Source organism: Trichoderma harzianum, assembly GCF_003025095.1.
Source record: "Trichoderma harzianum CBS 226.95 unplaced genomic scaffold M431scaffold_5, whole genome shotgun sequence".
Taxonomy (NCBI): Eukaryota; Fungi; Ascomycota; class Sordariomycetes; order Hypocreales; family Hypocreaceae; genus Trichoderma; species Trichoderma harzianum.
In genome coordinates, this window is record NW_020209253.1 from 1,639,849 (window position 1) to 1,663,309 (window position 23,461).

The 23,461-nt window shown below is 50.5% G+C and overlaps 9 protein-coding genes across 9 annotated transcripts; 5 read left to right on the forward strand and 4 right to left on the reverse strand.

Annotated features, from left to right (window-relative positions):
- Positions 1–138: 138 nt before the first annotated feature.
- M431DRAFT_82387 (hypothetical protein) lies at positions 139–2,512 on the reverse strand (the record flags this gene model as incomplete). The annotated part of the gene is made up of 4 exons (XM_024923163.1): positions 139–734; positions 797–1,320; positions 1,371–1,793; positions 1,881–2,512. 4 exons carry the CDS (start codon positions 2,510–2,512, stop codon positions 139–141), a joined length of 2,175 nt encoding a protein of 724 aa, XP_024775526.1.
- A 1,504-nt stretch (positions 2,513–4,016) lies between these two features.
- On the forward strand, positions 4,017–4,920 carry M431DRAFT_82352 (hypothetical protein; the record flags this gene model as incomplete). Its single annotated transcript, XM_024923159.1, has 2 exons — positions 4,017–4,148; positions 4,207–4,920. 2 exons carry the CDS (start codon positions 4,017–4,019, stop codon positions 4,918–4,920), a joined length of 846 nt encoding a protein of 281 aa, XP_024775527.1.
- A 562-nt stretch (positions 4,921–5,482) lies between these two features.
- M431DRAFT_114219 (hypothetical protein) lies at positions 5,483–9,381 on the forward strand (the record flags this gene model as incomplete). Its single annotated transcript, XM_024911898.1, has 7 exons — positions 5,483–5,595; positions 5,699–5,806; positions 5,871–6,760; positions 6,819–7,734; positions 7,788–8,190; positions 8,246–8,459; positions 8,526–9,381. The coding sequence occupies exons 1-7, from the start codon at positions 5,575–5,577 to the stop codon at positions 9,379–9,381; spliced, it is 3,408 nt and encodes a 1,135-aa protein (XP_024775528.1). The 5' UTR covers positions 5,483–5,574.
- A 980-nt stretch (positions 9,382–10,361) lies between these two features.
- Positions 10,362–11,516, reverse strand: M431DRAFT_83591 (hypothetical protein; the record flags this gene model as incomplete). The annotated part of the gene is made up of 2 exons (XM_024923328.1): positions 10,362–11,237; positions 11,358–11,516. 2 exons carry the CDS (start codon positions 11,514–11,516, stop codon positions 10,362–10,364), a joined length of 1,035 nt encoding a protein of 344 aa, XP_024775529.1.
- Positions 11,517–12,633: 1,117 nt separating this feature from the next.
- On the forward strand, positions 12,634–13,380 carry M431DRAFT_494295 (hypothetical protein; the record flags this gene model as incomplete). The annotated part of the gene is made up of 1 exon (XM_024917235.1): positions 12,634–13,380. One exon carries the CDS (start codon positions 12,634–12,636, stop codon positions 13,378–13,380), a length of 747 nt encoding a protein of 248 aa, XP_024775530.1.
- M431DRAFT_530351 (hypothetical protein) lies at positions 12,995–14,545 on the reverse strand. Its single transcript, XM_024920791.1, has 2 exons — positions 14,392–14,545; positions 12,995–14,268 (listed from the first exon to the last, which is right to left on the reverse strand). Exons 1-2 carry the CDS (start codon positions 14,442–14,444, stop codon positions 13,458–13,460), a joined length of 864 nt encoding a protein of 287 aa, XP_024775531.1. The 5' UTR covers positions 14,445–14,545; the 3' UTR covers positions 12,995–13,457.
- Positions 14,546–14,800: 255 nt separating this feature from the next.
- M431DRAFT_4792 (hypothetical protein) lies at positions 14,801–16,763 on the reverse strand (the record flags this gene model as incomplete). Its single annotated transcript, XM_024915749.1, has 3 exons — positions 14,801–16,433; positions 16,479–16,513; positions 16,584–16,763. The coding sequence occupies 3 exons, from the start codon at positions 16,761–16,763 to the stop codon at positions 14,801–14,803; spliced, it is 1,848 nt and encodes a 615-aa protein (XP_024775532.1).
- A 788-nt stretch (positions 16,764–17,551) lies between these two features.
- M431DRAFT_84151 (hypothetical protein) lies at positions 17,552–19,857 on the forward strand (the record flags this gene model as incomplete). The annotated part of the gene is made up of 3 exons (XM_024923401.1): positions 17,552–17,879; positions 17,948–19,740; positions 19,801–19,857. The coding sequence occupies 3 exons, from the start codon at positions 17,552–17,554 to the stop codon at positions 19,855–19,857; spliced, it is 2,178 nt and encodes a 725-aa protein (XP_024775533.1).
- Positions 19,858–20,842: 985 nt separating this feature from the next.
- M431DRAFT_410536 (hypothetical protein) lies at positions 20,843–21,334 on the forward strand. The gene has a single exon (XM_024914939.1). The coding sequence runs from the start codon at positions 20,961–20,963 to the stop codon at positions 21,258–21,260; it is 300 nt and encodes a 99-aa protein (XP_024775534.1). The 5' UTR covers positions 20,843–20,960; the 3' UTR covers positions 21,261–21,334.
- Positions 21,335–23,461: the final 2,127 nt, after the last annotated feature.

Below are 23,461 nucleotides of genomic sequence, written 5' to 3' on the forward strand. Positions count from 1 at the left end.
GGATGAGAAGGGGGAAAGGAATCAAACGGGGTCCTAATTGTACAGTCCAGGTTCAACCTCCTGGCATCACATCATTATCCAGACGCCATGTAATCAGCCAACAATACAGTCAACAATACCGTCAGTGTCTTCCTCCTCCTAAGCAACATCGAGATAGCCCGACGCGAGCGTGGGACCAAACGTAATGTCATCCGGGCCAGGCGCAATGCCCTCATGGGCCGTCGCCAAATCCGCCAGATGCTGCAGCCCTTGGCTTGCAGTAGCCTCCACCGACGACGTCGGCCGCAGCTGCTCGGTTAGCTTCTCCCTGACACTGTCCCAGTGCCCTCCGCTAGGCTTCTCCAGTATCTCCTTCATTAGCCGCACAGCGCCTTCGCGGGAGCTGTCCATCTTGGACAGTTTGGACAGCGACATGGTGACTAGGGACACGAAATGGTTCGTAAAGGGGCTCCTGAGATGCGCATTTGCTAGCAGCAAGGTGGCCAGCTCAGACGTCGGCCACAGCGTCTCAGTTGGCGTGGCCCCTGGTGTTAATAATGTCACCAATAGCTTGCAATGCCAGTATGCGAGATGCACCAATGGGTACGACGCAGCCTCGATGTGCCCTGGAAGATCTTCACGGTAGTTCTCAATGTAGTCCGCAAGAATGGCCGCCATGGCAGGTTCGGCGGTAGATGTGCCCGGCTGCATCGTGGAAATCACAAATGCAGTCCTATTTAGCAGCTTCGATAACCCTAGACGAATCCCCATTAGCAACAAATTATAGCGGCATGTTTCCTTTGCTGCTCCAACTCACGATTTAAATAGTAGCACACCTCGCCCAGGGTGTTCTCCAGTCCAGCGGGCGCAACAACGCTGCTGTCTGGGATCTGCGCTGGTTTTCCTGTTCCAGCCGCGTGCCAGCGATCCATCAGCACGAGAGACCACCAGATCCGCACGCACAGCTGATCGTCAGAGTCTGATTCTGAAGCAGACTCGATCGGCGTAAACTTCCACAGCTTCATCGTGTTCGCAAGCGCTACTGCTCTGGCTAGGAGAAACGGTAACTGGGATGAGGCGCGCCAGTCTGCGTCGATTATCAGGAGAAGAAGCGTTTGAGCATGCACAATGTCGGTGGCACGCGAGTGTGGCGCCTCGCTGCTCTCCCACTCGTGCAAAAGGGAACTCGCAGTTTGTGTGTCTCCTGATGATTGCCCGACTGCTTGAAGAGCTGTGATAAACGCCGTCCTCACGGTGGACGGGCATTGAGACAGCAAAGACTGAATCCTTGCCTTGCTGCTGGGAAGTATGGGATATATAGCTTGAACATGGGCAAGATAGCTGTATACTTCATCAGTTTTGGCTCCGGGAAAGGTAAGGGGGGTGCTTACTCATGTAGAGAATCTTCGTCAATCTCTGGTACCTCCTCTGTTTCCACAACCTGTGAGTCCATTGCTGCCACAGGTGGCTTTGGTGGCGCGCTGTCCGTCTTGATTGCCGCAGATGGAGGCGCCAGCGAATTATTAGCAAACGTTGGAGGTGCAAAGCCGTCCGAAGGTGTAGCGGATGGTATTATTGGTCGCGACTCTGGTCCCCATGGTGCCTGTCGAGGAGGAGCTGTTGCGTTGAAGTCGGTTGCTGATATGCTGGAGAACGGTCTCTTACGACCTGGGTCCTCGGGGGGGGCTAAGCCATTGTAAGCTCGATGGCTTCCTGGTGTCAAGAGTCGGTCAATTTCGTCCTGGGTAAGGCTACCTTCAGACTCTAGCTTGTTCTCGATGCTGTGTATCCTGTCTGCTAGCTCTTTGATATACCTGTCTCATATGTCAGTTTATCAGAGTATTCTGCAGCGGCTAATGCAATAGCAAGGGGGAAAAAAGAAAAGACGTGAATATTCATACCCCTTACTTGGGCCGCGCTTTTGGGGAACACGGCTGAACAGACATCGCATAGATGACCGGGCACAGCTGGAACAGGGGCTATCACCGGTATCTGATTGGGCGTCGCATTTGATCTTCTTTCGCCGGCACTCGTCACAAGCACGCGACACCTTTGATCGCTTTCTCGGTGGGATGCCGTCTCCTCCCATAGCATACGGTGGTAGCGGAGGTCCCACGGCAACTGGGAGCGCATGCGGCACCATATGATCTGATGCCGGTGCCTCGTGGACATACGATGGTGTCTGGTGCTGGTCTGGCTCGGGATGTGGCATAATGTTACGCATGCCCGGATCTTCCACGTTCATACTGGGATCAGTGGTTGGGATGAGAGAGGTTCCTGCTAAGCCTTGTCCAAGCTGGGCGGCCAGCTGAAGTTCTTCCAGGTTGGGCGGCCTTTGGATGTGATGCTGGGGAGAAGCCGGCTCGTGGGTGGGCATCTGGCCATGGTCTTGCTCTTGTGCATGAACCTGGGTAGGATCATGCTGGCCATGGGTCTGCTGGTGCTCCTCATGCTCATGAGTCTCATCGCGAGTGGCTGTATGATAGAATGGGCCTGCATCAAGGCCTTCAGCACCCGGCGAAGGGTACGACATGTTGTTGGCCTCCTCCGCCTCACCCTCACGACCGGGACCCATGGTTTGCCAGGAAGAGAGTTACGTGAAGCCTTTGTGAGATGGCAGTGGTGAGATGACAGTGGTGATGACACCCTGTGAGATTCTACGCAGAGTCGTGGGTGAAAATAGCCAGGGCAGACGCGGTTGTTACGCGATTGCTAGAGGCGATCCGACGCCGATACAATGCGGACACTGAAGCCATTGTCAGCCAGCTTGTCACTCGACAGCGTGTCTATGTAGGTTGGATTTGTCTTGTCTTTTTTGTTGCAGGCATCGCTAAGCTGCCGGATCGCTGACTTACACTCTATCGCATTGGAATACGGATGATGGTAATTGCGAAACTGGGCCGTTTGAACGGAAAGGAATAACTCGTCGCCGCGTGGGAATAGGCGACGGGATGTTGGTGTGCCCTTTTTCGCCTTTCCATTAGGCAGAGAGGGAGGAGGAAAGAATTTTCTCCGAGGCGTGGCGGAAAATATTCGGCTCAATTTTGCGTGCTTCTGTTTTTTGGGCCTCTGCTTTTGCTTCTGCCTTTTTCGGAGTACGTACTCCATAGTCTGCTCCGTTCTTTTGCCTCTGCTTCCGTTGTCGTTCCGGTGACCGCGCGCATGATGAGTCAGCTATCCCTTTGTGTCTTTGTGCATTAGTTACAGTAGTAATAGAACTAGCACGCGTATGATACAGGCTTGACAGGGTCTACAGGCATCAGGGGATTTGCTCTTAGTACCGGAGAATCCGATCCGACATCCGGGGGAGCTGCCAGTTTGCTTAGGTTGATTTGATGATTTGATTGATCTGTCAAGGTATTCGGAGTTCAGTACGGAGTACTGTAACACTGCTAGGTGCTATCTCGGCATTGGTGGTATTCTGAGTCAGCAGTCCCTTATCATTTATCAATTTATCATGCAACATTCCGCAGCGGGCAACAAAAAGAGGGTCAAGCTGCAGTCGAAGCTGCATAGAACCATGATTGCGTTTTATTTGCATATTCCCCCCCTAGCCCTTTGCCTAGCATTTGCTTAGCATTTACCTAAATTTGCTATCGAGTGGCTTGGCTTTTGCCTAGGCGCAAAGTAGGTCTACCTCCCTAATAGCCTTCGCCCTGCTTCCTCTGGGCCGGGGCCAATGGAGCTGATACCTCGGATACGTTTCAAGCCTCTGCCAGCTCATCACAACCTTGACCGTCATGCCTCTTGAGCCCTTGCATTGACACCATTTCCAATCATCGTCTGATACCTACGTGTGTTTTACGGAGTGCGTCGAATTTCTGCAGTCGGTCAAGATGGACGGTCTCCTTTGATTGCCATTCCGCTAGATGGATCCCTGGGTGCTGCTCATCTAGGCCATCGAGAGAGAGCTGCGAGTGTGAAGTCGCGTCCTTGCACACCGGCGATTGATCCATCTCGCACTCCCTGATCCGATACCGTAGCTTGCGGTTGCACTCTATTTTCGTCGCGTGTTGGAGCCTCTTCCGTCTCATGGAATGGACATCCTAGAGATACAAAAATGGGCCTTTATGCCTAATCTTCCGGATAACATAGCGCCGATCCGAGAGTTGCTCATCCGGTATAGCAAAATCCCAGCCGACGAGATTGAGCCTCATCTCATCAAGATAGTAAGTCATCTGTGCCTATCGCCGGTCATTCATCTGCTTATCTGATTGATTTTCATAGCGAGAAGCGGCTTGGGCGAGTTCGCGAATGCCCTTTATTGGGCGATGGAAGTTCTTAATAATACACGATGCCAACGACTCTCGCTATCAGCAGGCTCTTTTCCGCCTCAGACTATCTCAATCTCGAGACGCCCTGCTAGACCTGGGCTGTGGGCTTGGGCAAGCTCTTCGCCAATTCCGAGACGACGGCGTTGATGGATCACGATTATTCGGGCTCGACTGCAGTGCTCACATGGTGTCATCAGGCTATGATCTCTTCCAAGATAGGAACAGCCTGGGCGCCCATTTTACCGTGGGAGACTTGACCGACCCCGACGATCTAAGCTTGGAGGAACTCAACGGCCAGATCAGCATCATTCACGCCGGAAGCTTCTTCCACCTATTTAGCTGGAAACAGCAGTTGTACATCGGTAAACGCCTCGTCGACTTTCTGCAGCCGGGAATACGCAACGCATTTATATACGGCCGCCATGCTGGCGTCACCACCACTCGCGAGGTTGAGAAGAACGATTCCTCGCCCTATCTTCACAACCAGGAAAGCTTCCAGCGTCTCTGGGACGAGGTGGGAGAATTAACAAGAACCAAATGGAAGGTAGAGGTAGAGGCGGTGGGAGAAGCGGTCGCCTGGCTCCCAGGGAATCCAAAGGGCGCACATCCAGTCAATTTCACGATATACCAAGTTCCTAGAATTGAAATAAAAAAGAGTTGTTTATAACCTGATGAGTGCGATGTGCTTGCTTGCCAGTGACGATACCGATTTTCTCCCTCCTCAGCTTTCTGTTTTGTTTTCTGTATCTCTAGGTATTCAAACCCCAATCTGAATTGCATCCCATTAATATTACTACGTATGCTCTAGGAGTCAATGGCGATTGCTCCTAAAAGCTACAGTAACAGATAACGTATCAATGTTCATCCAAACTTTTGAGGCGCTCTTGTTGCCGTCACAACCCGGCGCATTGAGTTTCCACTCAACGAGCAAAAGACATAACATAAACAAAACACGCATACAACAAATAAAAGCCTAAGCAAGCTCACACATATATTTCTCCCATATCCCTAGCCATAAACACCATTTCTTCTCTCGCATCATTCACTCGCATCGCCTCAATATCAATCCAAGCATCTCTACATCTCGAGCTATCGCAGGGTAGGCCTGCGGAATTATCTCGGATAATACTAGTGACCTCACTGCCCCTCCTACAAGTCGCGTTCCTCCCGCTCTAGCTCTCTCGTGGAAACAGAATTGCTTTTGTCCCGTGATTTTGTCGATTGAGTCTGTATTCTTAGATTGGACTCCCGTGGAGCCTCTCTTGGGCTTACGGTATCATTGCGACCCTTAACACGGGCTTTGGTACCGGGGGAGGCCACAATGGACGGAGACTGGGATGAGGTAAGTGCTCCTTCGCCATGGCCAGCCATCACGACGTCTTGTACGGCATGGCTGTTCGATATCGGCCTGTGATTCTGTGATTCTGACGTCTCTACTTTTCTAGGTGGCCCGGGTGCCATTCCCGCCACCGGGCGTGCATGCGCTGCCAACACAAGTCACGACGATGACCTTCGATACCACCCAAGAGCTACTATGGGCTGGCAACGACTATGTACGATCAAGCAAATCGCAAATGCTCTACTCGCACGTGCAGGCCGCTGACAGGTTTATAACAGGGTCGAGTCACTTCCTTTCTAAGCTCCGAGCTTCAACAACATACTTCATTCAAAGCGCATCAGGCCACGGACGGACCGGTTCGGCAGATTCTCGTAAACAGCAAAGGCGTGATAGTATTGGGCTCCAAAGATGTACATATGGCGAACAGGAGAGGGCCCCCCATCTGGCATCTCAGACACGACGATATGAAGGACCTGAGATGCATGAGCTTTACCTCAAAGGGAACCGCAGAAATCATTGCTGCTGGTCTCCAAGACAGCATGTTTGTTATCGATCTCATTAAAGGAGAAGTCGTCAAACAAGTCCGAACGGAGCATCAGTACTCGATTATGAAACGTGGACGCTACATTTGTGCAGCGACGAGGAACGGATCGGTTGACCTCTTGGATCCTGTTACCTTTGCAGTTGTCAAGACCTGGAATGCTCATTCCGCCTTAATCAATGACATGGATGCTCAACACGACTTCATTGTTACATGCGGCTACTCGCTGCGCCAGGGACAGAATTATATGCTGGATCCCTTCCTCAACGTCTTTGATATCAGAAAGATGGCATCAATGCCGCCGATACCCTTCCCTGCCGGCGCGGCATATGTACGCATGCACCCGCGCATGCTCACAACCAGCATCGTGGTCTCTCAAAGCGGCCAAATGCATGTTGTGGATCTCATGAACCCTAACACAAGCAATGTGCGGCAAGCCAACGTACTTAGCTACCTCAGCATGTTCGAGATTGCTCCCTCTGGTGAGGCCATGGCCCTCACTGACGCAGAATGCTTGATCCATCTGTGGGGATCGCCATCAAAACTGCATTTCGTCGATCTACCTGCTCCTGTTGAATTTGCTACTCCCGAGGAGGCGATTCACCAGCTGGATTGGACGCCTGAAAGGTAAAGTTGCACATGTTCATATTCTCTATTACCTAGCTGGTTGGCTAACATGGCACAGTCCTCTGAACTCAGTCGGCCTACCATATTATCGACAAGTTCTTGCCTCTGCTTGGCCAGAATTACCCTCGGATGTTGGAGCTCCTCCAGTCAAGTTTGATACACAGTTCCTCGCGAGCCTTAAGCCTACCGATTTTGCACTCTATGGCCGGAATATGCGAGGCCTTCGGAGGAACCAACTCGAAGACACTCGCAGCGTACACAAATCCGCCAACTCTGGTCTCAAGGCACCAAAGTTTCTTAGCGAAAAAGCCCGGGATCTTGCCAAATCGGAATCGTCCAGTGCCGGAGATAAGACAGACGAGCTCTCAAACTCTCTGGCAGAGATGGAAGTTGGCAGTAGAAAATCAGATTTGCCCATGATGTACAGAAATGTCGAGATCAAGTACAGCAAATTTGGTGTGGATGATTTCGATTTTGGATACTATAACCAAACCCGACACTCAGGTCTCGAGATTCATATATCAAACTCATACGCAAATTCGCTTCTTCAAATTATGCACTTTACGCCGTTACTGCGAAACCTGGCTTTACAACATGCAGCTACCGCCTGTGTGAGCGAGGCCTGTCTTCTGTGCGAGCTGGGCTACCTCTTTGATATGCTTTCGAAAGCAGAGGGGTCAATCTGCCAAGCCACCAACATGCTAAAAGCTCTTAGCAACCAACCTCAAGCTGCACCACTGGGCCTGTTAGAAGAAGATACTCATTCATCATCCCTGAACGTAATGTTGCAGGGACTTACACGATTCCTCCTGGAGAAAATTGCGGGTGACTACAAGACGATGGCCCCGAATTCCCCTGCAATGGACAAGGCGCTGGCAACCTCGGCAACAAGCACCATTAGATGTTTCAGCTGCAGAAGTGAATATACCCGACCCGGATCGACCTTTGTAAATGACTTGCTTTATCCACCTATTGTAAGTTGGATTAACCTTGTACTTTGGTTGCTCTTTGCTAAATTGATACCAAGAAAACCCCTGGGCGAAATAATAAAGCGCCACGCATTACTTTCTCTCAAATTCTTAAGAGCAGTGTTGAGAGAGAAACAACATCAAAGGGGTGGTGTGGGAGATGCCAACGATACCAGACCATTGCAACCAGAAAGACCATTCACAGTGTTCCAGACGTCTTAATGCTTAATACCGCAATTACCGGCTCGGACCACCGAATGCTTTGGTCTACCCCTGGGTGGCTACCGGAAGAGATTGGCATCATTGTTGAGCAGGGCCTTTTCTTTTGCTACGAAGGAGAAGACTTGAAGCTTCACCTACAGCGTGGCATTCATAACATCACAGTCTACTCATTAATCGGAATGGCTATTAACATTGAGAGCGGCCAAACGCAAAAACCACATCTCGTGGCCATGGTAAATGGTAGGACGCCATTGCTCCCCCAGACCTCCATACCTCGTTGCTAACCTCGCTATAGTTGGTCATGCAGAAGCAGAAGCTCCCAGCCAGAGCCAATGGCATTTGTTCAATGACTTCTTGGTGTGCCCTGTCAGCACAGAAGAAGCTCTTACCTTTAACACTTCCTGGAAAGTCCCTTCGGTTGTTGCATTTCAGGTCAAGAAGGCAAATAACAAGATCGATAATGGATGGAAAAACACCATCGATACATCGATTTTGTACCAGGATTTCAAGTAAGCAGCACAGTCATTGACGTGATTGGCATGAGGGAAACGGAAAGCTAACCTTTGGCCTTTCAGTCCCAGTTCTCGCTCTGAGAGTAAAACGTACAAGCTCCTCGATCCTGCAACGGAACGGCCTGGTCCATCAACGATTGTGGCACTGGATACCGAATTCGTTGCTGTGCGGCAGCCAGAGATCGAGATGAACTCGGATGGCGAGAGAGAGACCATCCGACCGATAGTGTACGCACTCGCCCGCGCCTCTGTTGTCCGAGGCCAAGGCGAACACGAAGGGGTTCCCTTTATAGATGATTACATTTCCATCTCAGAACCCATTGTTGACTATTTGACGTCATATTCGGGCATCACTGAAGACGATTTGAACCCTCGTACTACGAAACACAGTCTTCTGCCCCACAAAGTGGTGTATAAGAAGCTTTGGATATTGCTCAACTTGGGCTGCAAGTTCTTGGGGCATGGACTCAAACAGGACTTCCGAGTCATCAACATCCATGTCCCCAAGGCACAGATCATTGACACAATAGATCGGTTCTACCTCAAGTCGCGCCTGCGAAAACTTTCGTTGGCCTTTTTGGCGTGGTACCTGCTCAAGGAAGACATCCAGTTGGAGACGCACGACTCCATTGAAGATTCTAGGACGGCCTTGAAACTCTACAAGAAGTACCTCGAGTTTGAAGATGCCGGCATTCTGGAGGCCATGCTGCAGGACATTTATCGTGCTGGCAGGGACGTCAACTTTAAGCCCCCTAGAAAGGATGGCATTGATGCTCCCAGGTCGGAAACACCGCCCCCGTTACCGGCGCCGGAGACTGGGAGCGCTCCTACGCCTACTCCTCCGCCAAGTACGCCAGCTAGAGTCAGGGGCTTTGGAAGCGGAGGTTGGACGCCGGGTAAGGCATCGCCTATGAGGTGACTTTAGTTGCATGAGCTGTTTTTTAGAGTAACGAGGATGAAGGGGCATATTGCATTTAAATTGTTTGGAGAATCTGTTATGGTCGATCTAAACAGACACAGGATTGTCAATTTATCATGTTGGAGATGAGAATGGTGCATCAGTCTATTCTACTTGTCTTCACAAACGGTGCAAAATGATAGGCACACAAGTATGGATGGTATCCATGTATGGAGAGAGATTAGGACAAATCAGTAAATATACATAATCCCGTAAATTTTTTACAGAAACAAAACATATCTGCGTTTATGCAATAAGACATCCCCTCATACCCCGTATTATAAGAAAGACTAACATATCCTGCAAGCTAGTCTTCCACCGTAAAATCCTCTTCACCCCCTTCTCCTTAAACATACCAAATCCGCTATGCCCTACCTCTTTTTGTTGATGCTTACCCTCCTAAGCCCCTATTCCAACTGTAAACAGCCCCAACGCGCCCCCCTTATAACCTAGAACGTCATCACCACCCCGTGCTCAGTCCTCGCAAACATGATGTGAACAGTAGAATTGGCACCACATGGCCTCTCGCATCCCACGAGCAGCAAGAGGAATCTGTGGAGGAGGGAGAGGGTGTGATGAAAAAGAATGATGTGCGTGTGAGTAGTTTTCAGGGGGATGTCTCGAAGCATATCAATACACTTCCAACGCCATATATGCATTACTCTTTCAATAACCGGTCGTCTCTCCCTCCTCGCTTGCGTGCATATAAGGATATAGATTAAATACCATCCACAGATGACGAATTTTTTTGGTTTGAGTCTTCCTTGTTCTCTTTGTCTCCTTGTCCGCTCTCTCTTTCGCCGTCGTGTTTCGGTATTGTTTCGTGTTAAAAGTCATCAATAAGGTGCAAGTCGTCTACGGTAAGCCATGGTCTTTTGCGCTGTCTTCCACTTGTGTCGTTCATAATTCCTTATAGTGTCGCTACGTAAGGTCTCGCTACGCTACAGCTCAGACTCGGCACCGTTGGCGGACAGAGCCATGGGGCTACCGCTGTGATTCTGTCGCTGGCGAAGGCGAGCGTTACCCGGTGGTCGTCGGCGGACCAGTGCCCGGCCGTTGACAGCCATGGACTCTTCGTCTTCCTCCTCGGAATCGGGGTTTTGCTCGTGGTAAAGTCGTGCCTCGTCCAACTCAGTGATGGTGTCTGGTCGGTCTCGCAGCCACTGCATCCGAGGGCCTGACCGTGCGCGCTCTGAGACCTTGAAGCCGTAGATTTTGGGTTCATAAATATGGGCACCGCCAAGACCTGGCGCAATGTTCTTTGCATACATGCCATTGAGAATGGTCTCATCATCAGGCACTTTGGAGTTTGTGCTTGACAGCACGTCGGCGCCGCGTTTGGTGAGATCGTATTCGGGGAATGTGAGGAGGAAGAGGGCTCCAAATGTACGGCCGAAGAAGGCGCCGTCCACAGTCTGGAACCGGCTGTTGGGAGGGACATATACGTCGAGGCAGGATGGGCAGAAGAGCTTGACTGTGTCTTCACCGGGAATGTCGGACAGGCCAACAGGCAAGGTGCGTGCCTGCTCGCAGTGCGTTCGTGGGCAGCAGCCGAAATGACCAAACTCGTACTTTTCGCTCATCTGCTGGATGCCCACCCGGGAGCAGATGAAGCGCTGGTGGATGAGGCCGTAGAGCATCTCCGCGGAAGACTCGATGACGGACAGGTCGCTGGCCATCCTGCTATGATGCCTCCGCTCTGCGCCGTGTCGCACGCCTGCACGGTCGGGCTCCTCCAAACCAGATTCGTTTTCGTCGTCATCCTCCTCGTCTTCTTCTTCTTCATCATCATCCTCTGGCTCGACATCGAGAATCATCTGGGCGCGCAAATTAGCCATGGTGGTCGAGATTTAGGAGCAGCATCCAATACGTCATCAGATAACGAGGAGAAGAGGGGAAACAAAGGAGTAGAATGAGTCTATATGTGCGCAACATACCTCGAGGGCCTCTTTGTACATGGCTACTTGCGTCTGCAGGCCCGTCAAGTTGAAGTCATCTTCGATAAACTCCTCGGATACCTCAGCAAAGTACTCGTGCCCCGGCAGAGCGCAAAAGCTCGAGATCCAGGACTCGGGCGTCCCCGAAGAGGTCGACATGGTAGCGGCAACAAGGGACAAGATTGGCCTTGTTGAATCACGGGCAGCGTGCGGGCTGGGGGTTGAAGTTTTGGGATTTTGAGGTTGAAGAGGTGTTTGGCTGGCTGAGGTGGGGTTCGGCGTGGTGGTATTATCGATAAAATCGATAAATGTGCAAAGTGGCAGGTCGCGTATGGGTGCGGTAGATACCCAAGTTTAGGGGCCTAGATTAGTGCCTGGGCGCCTGTTTTCTGGGCGTGGCGGGGTGATTTTGGCTCCAATGCAGCGGCCTAGGCGCGTATCTGGGCAGCTGGCCGTGATGAGAATAACAAGGAACTGAAGTGAGGCGAGCTGTGGGAAGGGCGGCCAAGTGGCGCGGCTTTGCTGTGTGTCGCCAGTTGATTTGCTGCTGGGGAATCGGCAGGATCACGCAGGCCTGGGGCCCGGATTGCGAGCGCTGACGGGGTTGGCGGCAGCCTCGTGTCAAGCCTGTGATAAGGCTGGGCTTTGACAAGATTCACTGTAAGCGTAGGTTTGGTCAAAGTCGCAATGGATGGACAGGCAGCGGTGTTGAGTGGGTTGGGCTGTGGTTGGAGAGAAAACACATGACTAAGAGGTGAGGCTGGCTGGATCGGCGCCAGATTTTGCCGGTTCCGGGCAGAGAGATGCGTGCGTGTGTCGAGATGAGACTAAGGTAGCGGGTACCTGTGCCAGATCAGCAGCCTGTGCATATGCTCAGGTAGACTCTACCCAGAGTAGAGCAACCCAGACCGAGCATCAGATGACGGACGATTCAATATTCAATCAATGCCTTCTACCTCCAGTCTCTTAACCACAGTTTTATCTCCCCAGTCCTTCAACATTCGGGCTCTTTAGGATGAAGGGGAGCTTGAGGGCTCTCCAATTCACACGTAATTGGACATTACAATCCCACAGAGCATCATCTCGCGCCTTTACTTCTGCAAATGGCCCAACGCCGTCCATTCCTGGAGCCATAGATGGGCTTACATTCGAAGAGAGCTTCAAAACTGAACGTCCTTATCTATTTGCAGATTCAAAAACATCTCCCACAGATACTCTCCCGGCTTTTCACAAGTGGTTCACAAGAGATGATAAGAACACATCTTTGTCTTCTTACATGGAACCTTTCCTCCAATGGGATTTCCCATATGAGCTGATAAAACCCGTCAACCGTGGATCTGAGACCATTGCCCTTTTTCATGACAGCTTGTATAACCAAGATGGTATTGGCCGAGACTTAGCAGCAGCTATTCAAACTGCCACTGCTGAAACCTCTCACCAACACCAATTCTTTCAGCTTTACGCACCTCTGAGGCTCTTGGTTAGAGCAGTCGAATTCAATAAAGCCCAAAGGTTGAAAGCGGACTCACTCGTGCAGCTTTACATTGCGCAATCTCTATTACCAGACCTTCCCGACGCACTTCAAAGCGATGTACCAGCTCCGGAATTGATTCGCCGAGTGGGAAGGGGCGATATTTACAGTTCTTCAATATGGTTAGGGACTGAGCCGACTTACACCCCGTTACACCGGGATCCAAACCCGAATTTGTTCTGCCAGCTGTGCAGTAGCAAAGTGGTGAGGCTTATGCCTCCCGAGAGAGGACTCGCGCTATATAATGGCGTGCAGAAGCAGCTTCGACGATTGGGAAATAGCCGAATAAGATCCACAGAGATGATGGAGGGAGAAGAGAGGGAGATGCTTCATAGTGCCGTTTGGGGAGACGAACCGATGGCAACAGATGCCCAAGAGGTGACACTACGTGCCGGAGATGGGTTATTTATACCAAAAGGCTGGTGGCATTCTATTAGGAGCGAGCAATCGGACGGACAGCTAAATGGATCAGTCAACTGGTGGTTCCGTTGAAGGTGAATGCAACATACGAAACTGCATGCCACTATTGTACCACTATTGATCTTCACACCTTCTGTACATAAACTAGACTAAGACCCTTTGATGGGTTTACAAATGATCCAATTGAGATATCCACAAGGCCAAATGAATTTGCGTCTCCCACTTTGTATCTCCCACGAGCTCGTGTCCGCACCACAGCCACGAAGGAGAGTCTCTACTTCCCCCGGTGTTCTCACCCTCAGACACGAAACTAGGCCATCAAATACAAGGACAAAAGGAATCATGGGGATAATGCAGGAAAATATGAAGATGGTCAGAGACCTCCGTTTCAAGGCAAAGAATGGCGCCATGGCTATTGCTCCGACTCCGAACATCAAAACGCTAACCGCACTTGCGAAGCTACGGTCTTGAAGCTCAAAGATGGTGAAACCATGGCTCGTATTGACTGTGTCTTTAAGAATGCCTCTTGCTAGGGTATCATCGAAGTGGTGAAAGGACAAGTTGAATAGCCGCATCACTTTCTTTCCGTCCTGGCGTTCCACTAGATACTTTGGAGCATTGGTCGCATCCACAGACTGACTCTCGTAGGTGATATGTGGATTTTTATTTACGATTTTCTCCCATGCAGTGACATTTGGGTGTAAGTCGGTCAGGATGAAGTCTACCGGAAGCTTGTTTTGAGAGCTGAGATGGCTGTTGATAGCTTGCTGGATCGCGGGTATAGGTCCCCCACCGCCGGCACAGAAGTCAATGAACGTATAAGAAGAGAGTGAGTTACCGAGTTGGCGGATAAGGATAGATGCAGCGATACGAGCGGGAGATTCGGGCTGGAGAGGCGTATTGGAGTTCCACGCCAAAGTGAGAGCATCCTGGACGTGGCTGCGTAGGAATGAAGGGAACCTAGAGTCATCCAACGTTAGAGGCCTGTTTAAATCGCATGATATGTCCAAAGTACTCAATTGTAGGAAAATCAAAGCTGTACTAATATATTGAGCTGGCGATTCAACATGGAGAGACTCTTACCATGGCTGGTCATCGATCTCAAAGAGATGCAGGCGAGGTATGAGAGGTGCCATTTTTTGGCTCTTCTTGATTTAGGCTCCTATACAAAGAAAGGCAAATGAGAATAGAGGCTCGTTGATATATCGATTTTGTTTACATCTGAAACCGAGGCTGGTGCATCAACTTTTTGGATGTGCATGCATGACGAAGTTGGGTTGCATGAACCCCTCAACACCCCAACATTTATTCGCTTGTTGGACTACTAAGGTGGCGAGAATCCTTTTTTTTAGTAATTAAAAGAAGAGCTAGTATAAAGGAAAGATTTGACGAATCTGTAGAATAAAACTATAGATCACTCTGCCTATGCGCTTTCTATATTCTGTCTCTGCATTCAATTCAGCTTTCTTGATTAAGCCCCAATTCGCTCGAGTTACGTAGTGTCAGTATATGGATCAAAGCCTACTTGTTGCTTCGTTTCACTCCTAGCCCTCCACATAGCCTCCCCAGTCAATCCTGTCGTTGATGTTTCTTCCAAGAAAAACGTCAAGATGTGATCTGGAATAGACAAATGAGAAGCTTGCTGGAATTCCTGAAGGCCGGCTAGCCGAATAAGCATCTCGATCAAAGAGAGCGATGTAGTGATAGCCCCGAACGGTGACCGCGAGACAAAGTCTTGCGCCTCGCTGGCTGAATCTACTGTCAAGTCTCGCGATGACTGTCCAACCTTACTGTCTGATTTGCTGAGGATAAGGCCGTCGCGTGACGTAGGGTGAATGGAGAGGTTCTTGATCTGGGAAACTAGGGTCGAGTCCATGGCAGTGCGAAGCCGCGGCGACGTTTTCCCTGGTGAATGGCCGCTTCCATCAACTTCATCTGATAAACCTGCGTCGATGTCCGAATTTGAGCTTGTATCGCTCTGCTCGTCGTCTTCTTCAAAAACCTCAAAAGCTATCCACTCGGGATCCAGATGTTTGGGAAGAGCAGTGACGCAAATGTCTTTGGCCTTCTTAGAGCTTTGAGAAGTAGGTGATTTTGACTGTGACTCTCCGAAAAGTTGTTGGTCTACATCAGCTTGGTTATATTCGTCCATTTCCAACTTGCTGTCATCATCACTAGTATCGGCTACTTCGCCATGCATAGCATATTCTGGCCTCTGCAGCCGAGTTGCATTGATATCTCGTTTAAGTAGTAGAACTGGATTATTCTCTCCATCTGTTCCGTCTCCAATGTTGAGTAATCTGCCAGTGTCGGTGTAGAATATCTTGGCGAATTGATGGATGGGAATCAGCTCACGTATACCAGCATTTGGGATGCCATGGTGTGGTTGTGATGAGCCCAGGTCTTCATGAACGCGATTGTCATCTAAATCTTCAACGATTTCAAGATGATATGCATAATTCAAGCTCCCAATAGAACCGGAAGTATTGTAGTTTTGCCCATCACAATCATTCTCCTCGATGGTTGGGTCGCATGCCGATCTGCATAAACGCACTCGCGCCTTGTGTATCGCTTCTTGCCACAATGGCTTTCTATCATGCTCTCTCAGCCCATAGACCGGACCTTGTGCCTTTGTATCTGTACTCATTGTATTTTCAACGGATGGCCGTAGATTACCGTCCTTGGGCGCGGACGAAACTGTAGCATGCCCCAAGAATAGCATGTAAACAGATAGCGTATATGAAGGTCCAATCTGTATAGATCTTCGAGGGTCCTGCGCGTATTGCGTATCTCCGACAATTAATAGGGTACTAGCTTGTAGCAGCCGAGAGGGAGATATTCCAGAAGGGAGAGAAGTAGACAGGCTTTCACCAGAAGCCGATATGGCCAGTTGCAGTAGAGGGATGTCTCGGTCAATCTCGCTCAGAAGATTCTTTAAATCTCCAATCACCTTCTTCAACGCATCTTGGCTGGTTTCTTTATTTGGTGAGCTGACTCCTGAGCGTTGGCTGTGCTCTTGAGCAGCGGCGGCGGCTTCTGCACGACGGCCCAGCGAGACGATCTGCTTATGGAGAGATTTTGCAAGAGGGAGCGCAGATTCGAGAAAGACGTTTCCTCGCCCAGATCTAACTTGTCAGCATCTATGTTTGTGGTGAATGGATATTACCGACTTGAGCTCTACCAGGTTAATGGCAGGAGAGATAACCTGCAACCGAGTCAGTATCAGAGCCACGAGCGAAAGAAGAGGCAGTGTGCCGAAAGTTCAGATCACGCACTTTGATTTTACTATCGAGGTGCTTCTGAAGTATCCTCAACTCGGAATGGAGATTCTTATCATCAACTGCTTTGAGCAGACGAGAGCACTGGTTGATGGCGTAAGAGGAAGTCAAGGCAATGCCAGACCGTATAGCGTATCTCATGGCCTGTACGCCAACTGCTGCCAGGAATTCGTCCATAGAGGCGGTTCATTAAGATGCAATGTTTTCATGACGATAGGTTAGGAACTCCGGAAAGCAGTGACATATTCGAATCAGAGTGAGGTGAGAGCTTGACTTACTCAAAAGTTGCAACATTGTTTACTTCCCAGTTCCAAGTCCCATGCTTGTTTTGAAATGCTCATGTACCTTGAACACCGCCTTGGCTTGGGCTCGAAATAACCACAGTGCGAGTAGTTTTGTCTGACTCAGCCCGCCCTAGGGATGCCTAAAAGCCAGGCACATGGCATTGAGTTCATCGATTAGAAGGGTGGCGGTAAGAGTCACAATAGTGGAAATTGTGAATCTCTGGGGAAACACATCGAAAGAGAGTACATTTAATCAATGGTATCTGTATCAGCAACTTGCGCTCAAGCCAGGATATTCGTAATTTCTTGACTCATTGGCCGCCCTGTTGCTGTTTGCTGGGGTCTTATACCAGCCCAACCGTGTACCGTGCCCAGTACCACAAAATACACTGTAACAGCCCCTCCACAAAGCCTGCCACCTTTAGCGATGTCATGTCGCTGCCTTGGTGGGGCTCGAATTTTCACAACCTGCACCATAAAGCCAGCGAGACGTCGACCGTCGCTTTCAACTCCAAGACCCGAGTCTGCGTGCCGATTCGACCAAAGGCCTCTGACGGTGCTTGATATCTCCCCGTTTATCAGATCTCTTACCGGTTGGCAGACAGAGAAACCCCTCGTTTGACCGTCGACGACTCTCGAGCAACCCCTCCAAGCGACGAGAAAGATACTACACTCGCCACCATGTCGAACCTCAACTCTTGGGAGGACGATCCTGCTGCCCAGGACGAGAACCTCGCTCAGCAGGCTCAGCAGCAGCTCAACATGAATCCGGCCGCCGGCGGCTTCCGACCTGGTGCTGCCTCGTTCCAGCCCACCGCTCAGACCTTCCAGCCCGGTCAGGGTTTTGGCGGCGGATATGCGCAGCAATACCAGCAGCAGCAGTATTACGGGCAACAACAGGGATACTACCCGCAGTATGGTGGCCAACAACAAGGATTTGATCAGTACAACCAGTATCAAAACTACGGCGGCGGTTACGGCCAGGGCTACAACCAGAACCAGAACTACGGTACGTCGAAACGGTGAAGTGCTAATTTCGACCCACGAGAGCTAACATCAACTTTTTAACCATACCAGGTCAACAAGGATACCAGCAATATGGTCAACAGCAGGGCCAGAGAAACCAGCAGCAGCAGCAACAGCAGCCCGCTGCCCAAGCCCCTCAGAACAATGCCACCCAAGCTGCTCCTGTAAAGTCGCTCCCCGTCGAGAAGCCCGCCCCAGCTGCCAGCGCACCGAAGCCTGTCGTTTCCAATGAAGGAGGTGCCAAGGTGCTCAGCATTGGAGGTGATGTAAAGCCCAAGGCTAAAGTGCTGTCGATTGGTTCCACCGGCTCCCCCTCTGCCGCTGCCCCGGCCAAGGACGACGCCAAGACTGAGCCATCCAACGAGCCAGACGCGGGCAAGAAGGTTTCCGCAGCCAAGGCTATCGAGAAGACAGGTGAAAAGGCTGGAAAGGCTGCAGGTAGCGGCAAGTCGTCTGGAAGGACATCTCCGGACCCATCCTCTGGCCGGTCCAGCCCAACTGCAGCAGAGAAGAAGGCCCAGCGTGAAGTTGATGCGGTTCTGAAGGCACAGTCGGCCGATGTAGACGAAGATACCCTCAAGGAAATTTACGGCAAGGAACACGTCAACATCATTTTCATCGGTCACGTTGATGCAGGCAAGTCCACACTGGGTGGTTCCATCCTATGGACCACCGGCATGGTTGATGAGCGTACCATGGACAAATATAAGAAGGAGGCAAAGGACTTGGGTCGTGAATCATGGTACCTGTCTTGGGTCATGGACTTGACCAAGGAGGAACGAACCAAGGGCAAGACTGTCGAGGTCGGACGTGGCTTCTTCGAGACTGAGAAGCGACGCTACAGTATCCTGGATGCCCCCGGTCACAAGACATATGTTCCCAGTATGATTGGAGGTGCTTCACAGGCGGATGTAGGTATCCTCGTCATCTCAGCGCGAAAGGGCGAGTATGAGACTGGTTTCGAAAGAGGAGGACAAACGCGTGAGCACGCCATGCTCGCCAAGACCCAGGGTGTCAACAAGCTCATCGTAGCGATCAACAAGATGGACGACCCGACAGTGGAGTGGTCTGAGGAGCGTTACAAGGAGTGTACGACCAAGCTGCAGCAATTCTTGAAGGGCACGGGCTACAACCTCAAGACGGATGTCTACTTTATCCCTGTGGCTGCCCAGATGTCACTGAACATCAAGGATCGACTCCCCGCGGGCGTCGCTCCTTGGTGGAAGGGTCCCTCACTACTGGAATATCTCGACGGCATGCAGGCTCTGGAGCGCAAGGTCAACGCGCCATTCATGATGCCCATCAACGCCAAGTACCGAGATCTGGGTACCATGGTTGACGGCAAGATTGAGGCTGGTGTGGTGAAGAAGGGCATGTCACTGATTATGATGCCCCGGAAGCAGGCTGTGGAAACCGCTGCCATCTACGGAGAGCAAGAAGAGGAGCAGCCTATTCTGCAGTGCGGTGACCAGGTGCGTCTGCGTCTCAAGGGTGTTGAAGAAGAAGACATCCTGCCCGGATTCGTGCTCTGCTCGCCGAAGCGACTGGTGCACTGCGTTACCGAGTTCGAGGCACAGATCCGAGTCTTGGAGCTAAAGAGCATCCTCACGTCTGGATTCAACTGCGTGCTGCACGTCCACGCCGCCATTGAAGAGGTTACCTTTGCAGCTCTGCTGCACAAGCTGCAGAAGGGCACCAACCGCAAGAGCAAGGTGCCTCCCACACACGCCAAGAAGGGCGACAGCATTATTGCCAGACTCCAGGTGACTGGAGGCGCTGGTATGGTTTGCGTCGAGAAATTCGAGGACTACCCCCAGATGGGTCGTTTCACCCTCCGAGACCAGGTATGATGCTAACACACGATTTCTTACCATTCGTAACCTTTTGCTAATAACATTGCACAGGGACAAACCATTGCCATTGGCAAGATTACAAGACTCATTACCAGTGAGGACCAGTAAATGCCCACTGGTAAAGTGCTAGAGAAGAAAATAGAAGGAAAAGAAAAGAATACCGGCATCGGGCGGTTTGGCTAGGAGAGTGTGAATGGGAATGGATTGAGAGCAAGCTCTGATTGCCATATCGACGAGGAGACGGAAGCGAAGAGCTCGGCTACAACTGAGATAGAAGGCGTCGCCTGCATGGGTGTCAGGGTTGAAAGTTCACAGGGCCGCAATTTGAGACGGGGTGAGCCATGATAAAGACCAGGAAGATGCGAGGCCATGGCAAGCATTTGTAGATGCCATACGATGCGACGATTGTCAAAGATAGAAAGGACGACGAAATACTCCTTTACTTTTTGTTCAAAAAAAGCCAATTTTTTTCTGGATTGAAGCAAATAGCCATAGTCAGCCGAGGAATTGATAAAGACTTAGCTTTGATGAGGTCAGTATCTGCTCGGATGATGCAGTGAATCAGTGATTAAGGGAGAAGCAAAAGATAAGATGTTTCCGCCTTGGACGTTCCGTATTGATCCGTCAAAAGAAGCGTCGGAAGACTTGCAAAGGGTATACTTTCAGCCGCTTGAGATTACCATTCGGCACAAGGGGCGGAAATGCGAGCTGATAGGGTCGCAATTCCGAGCACGTTTTTTGGAGCCCAAAAGGCTGAAGAAGCCGTCCGGGAGTGTGAAAGGTAAAAGACGGGGGTGGCAGCCACATGCAAGAAGCCATCGCCATGGGGCGAATCAGGGGAAGAGAGGGAATCAATTACGGGCTTTTTGCACATGCTACGGTATGACTAGGTGGGTGAAACTGGGGGGCGTGTGGGTTTCAATGTCATGTCGAGTTAATGACCTGCATGCACTGCAAAAGAGAAAGACTGCATGAGCTGTGGGCTAGTTAATAATTGCTTCGGTGGTTGATGGGCCGGGCTTGCTCATGAATTCTCAGGGTTGAGGGCGAGGCACAACCCGGGCTGCTCCGTATGTCAGCGGGAAGAGCCATGCATTGCTACGACTCAACGTTAGGCAGAGAGTACTGTAAGGTACTTCTTACTTCTTACCTGAGCCTTACACAGCCACTAACTCAGGGATCCAAGTATACATTTGCTGGAGGGAACGAAAATGAATCGGAACCAGGGGGGGCTTGGGAAATCCATGTGTGCAAGGAAGGTTGTAACTTGTGGGCCAGTTCTGGGGCTTCCGAGCCCGAGCCGGCGAGACGGAGCGGCACCACGAGGCACCTGGAGAATCTGGAAATTCCCAGCGGTGGATTCGGGGGTCCGTGAGTGGGGCGGCAAGTTGGGTCGGTCGGGAGGATGGGATAAAGGAGGAGGAGGGCGATTATGGAGGAGGAGGAAGATGCCGGGTAGGTGGTTTGATATCGTGATATTGTTGTGTTGGTTGAGTCATGTTGTATTGTGACTACCTATTAAGAGATGCCGAGGTATAGACTGGAGAGTACTGTAAACTAGCAACAAGGTAAAAGCATAAGAAGAAGAATATTATTATTACAGGTCATCCGGTGATGGTGATGCTCTACAAAGTGTGTACTTGTAATTGTTGTAACATGCTACCAGGTTGTATGTAAAAGATACGTCACGGAGACGTCGAGCATAGCCCAATCCAGGCTTGGCGTTGAGCCGGGGAAAATCCATGCTGGAAAAGGAAGGGATCGATTCTTTTTTTCTTCAAGCAAACGAAAGCGGTGGGTTCTCTTGTAACATGGAGCTTGCGGGTCGACTTTGCCACAAAAAGAATGAAACGCAGTTGATGCCGTATCTACCCATTTTGAAGAGGTGACATTGAGAGTCAACCACGATAGAAAAAAAATAATAAAGAAAATAAAGAAATAAAACTGTGCTTCATTTAATATTGGGTTGCATTCTGCAGAGTGGCAAGGAATCAAAGCAATTTCACAGCGCATGCGCATGCATCACTGCCTGACAATTAATTACCAAAAAGACGCTGCTGCAATGTTTCTTCTCCTTCAAGCCAAACCCACCCCCTGGCTTTTCAATGACTAACAAGGTACCACAGGGTGTGGCTATAGCGCAAAAAAAGCTGAGATATTCCTGCCCGTATCAGAAATTCTAAATATTCAAATGCAAAGACCCGAAATCAAACAGAAAAAAATGCCAGCACAAAATTGTTGTTTCGCGGAGAAAGTCGGAACAGAAAGACCACGGCGGTCGGCGAGCCAATCACGGGGTCAGATGGGCGGAACGGTGCCGTTGGGCCGAGACCCAGTGGCACGGACTCACTGTGACTTTTGGTTTCCGCAGTAATACTTGTACAACGGCTTGTGGTTTCTAGAAGAGCGAGATAAAAAAAAGAGATGAGAAAGGAGGAATGAAGGTATCGTCTGTTTCGAGGTGCTACAAGATGACGCAGTTTGTCCTCAGACACTCGGGAATCGTGTGCCGAATGTCTTGAGCACAGCGAACTGAGACATTGCAAGCGAAAAAAGAGTTGAGTTGATGCCGGGCGTGCTGCCGAGAGGAGCCGCAGCAACGGGTATTCCAGCCGGCACCTCCATTTTTTGCTGCCGGTTTCTCACTTACGAATATACATGTAATCGGGTGCCAGGTACCTTGGCCTTTACAGCACTTTGGTGGGAATAGTCCTGGGTAGGGGCGTGTACTACAAGGGCAGCAAGAAGCATAGAGAAGAAGAAGGGAAGAAAAAAGGTCCATCCATTGATCTCTTTGGACGAACCCAAGAATCGCGGGGTAGCGAGATTACTCACACGCCTCTCTTCACCCCTTTGCGGGTATGCACAGACCAGACCAAAAAAAAAAAAAAAAGCCCAGCCCATTTTCGAGGCTCAAGGCAAAAAGCCGGAGCTGGGAGGGCCATTCCCAATTCTCTTCCCCCGGATTGGACTATTGTACATGACTAGCCGCCGACCGGAATTGGCTTCAATTTTACTAACACGGGGGAGAAGAAGTCACTTGATGGGAGAATTTGCGGAGGCTGAAGCAGCTGCCCCTTGCCGCCCTGTTTGTGTTGCCTACCTAGTAGTACTTGTAGTATTTACCTGTGCTTTTTTTAATAGTCGGGGCAAAAAATAGAAATTGAAGCGAGGAAAGAAAAAGGGGAGAGATCTCGTGCCCAAATGCGAAATTCAGTTGAGAAATCTCACGCCCTAACCCCCCCTGCTGGGTTCCACTTGTGTGTCAATGGGGGAGTATTCTTTTTCCTTTTGGCCTTTCGCCTTCGCCGTAGGTGCTAATGCAAGAATCCATATCTCTTCAACTTGTTTATCGTTATCTGCACCGGTTCCCGGGGCGGTACCTGTAGCTGTCCTAGTAGTCAAAGTACCTCCGGAACACTTTGTGTACAAGTAGCGGGAGGACGAGTCAAGCTTCCCTTCCGGGCCGGGGAGTAAGAATGAAAGCTGGCAATTGAGCTTTTCTTTTTTTACCTTTTTTTCTTTTTCTTCCTCCCGTCCCCCGGACCAGCCAGTTGGCATGGATCCTCGCGTGAAGCCCGTTCCTGTTATTTCAGGGCCCAGCCCCGTGACCGTCAGAATCCTGCTGCTATTACCCAACGATTATGTGTTTGTTTAGCTCGGCTTAGAATTAGACCCCGTGCGTAAGGTATTACTCGTATCCAAGGACAAT

What these genes read in the sequence shown, in the direction of transcription:
- M431DRAFT_530351 (XM_024920791.1), bottom strand. Translation starts at nt 14,444, where the DNA reads ATGGCACCTCTCATACCTCGCCTGCATCTCTTTGAGATCGATGACCAG. An exon ending in GAGATCGATGACCAGCCATG is followed by an intron (nt 14,269 to 14,391) that starts GTAAGAGTCTCT and finishes GGATGACTCTAG; the next exon opens with GTTCCCTTCATTCCTACGCA.
- M431DRAFT_410536 (XM_024914939.1), top strand. Translation starts at nt 20,961, where the DNA reads ATGAATCGGAACCAGGGGGGGCTTGGGAAATCCATGTGTGCAAGGAAG.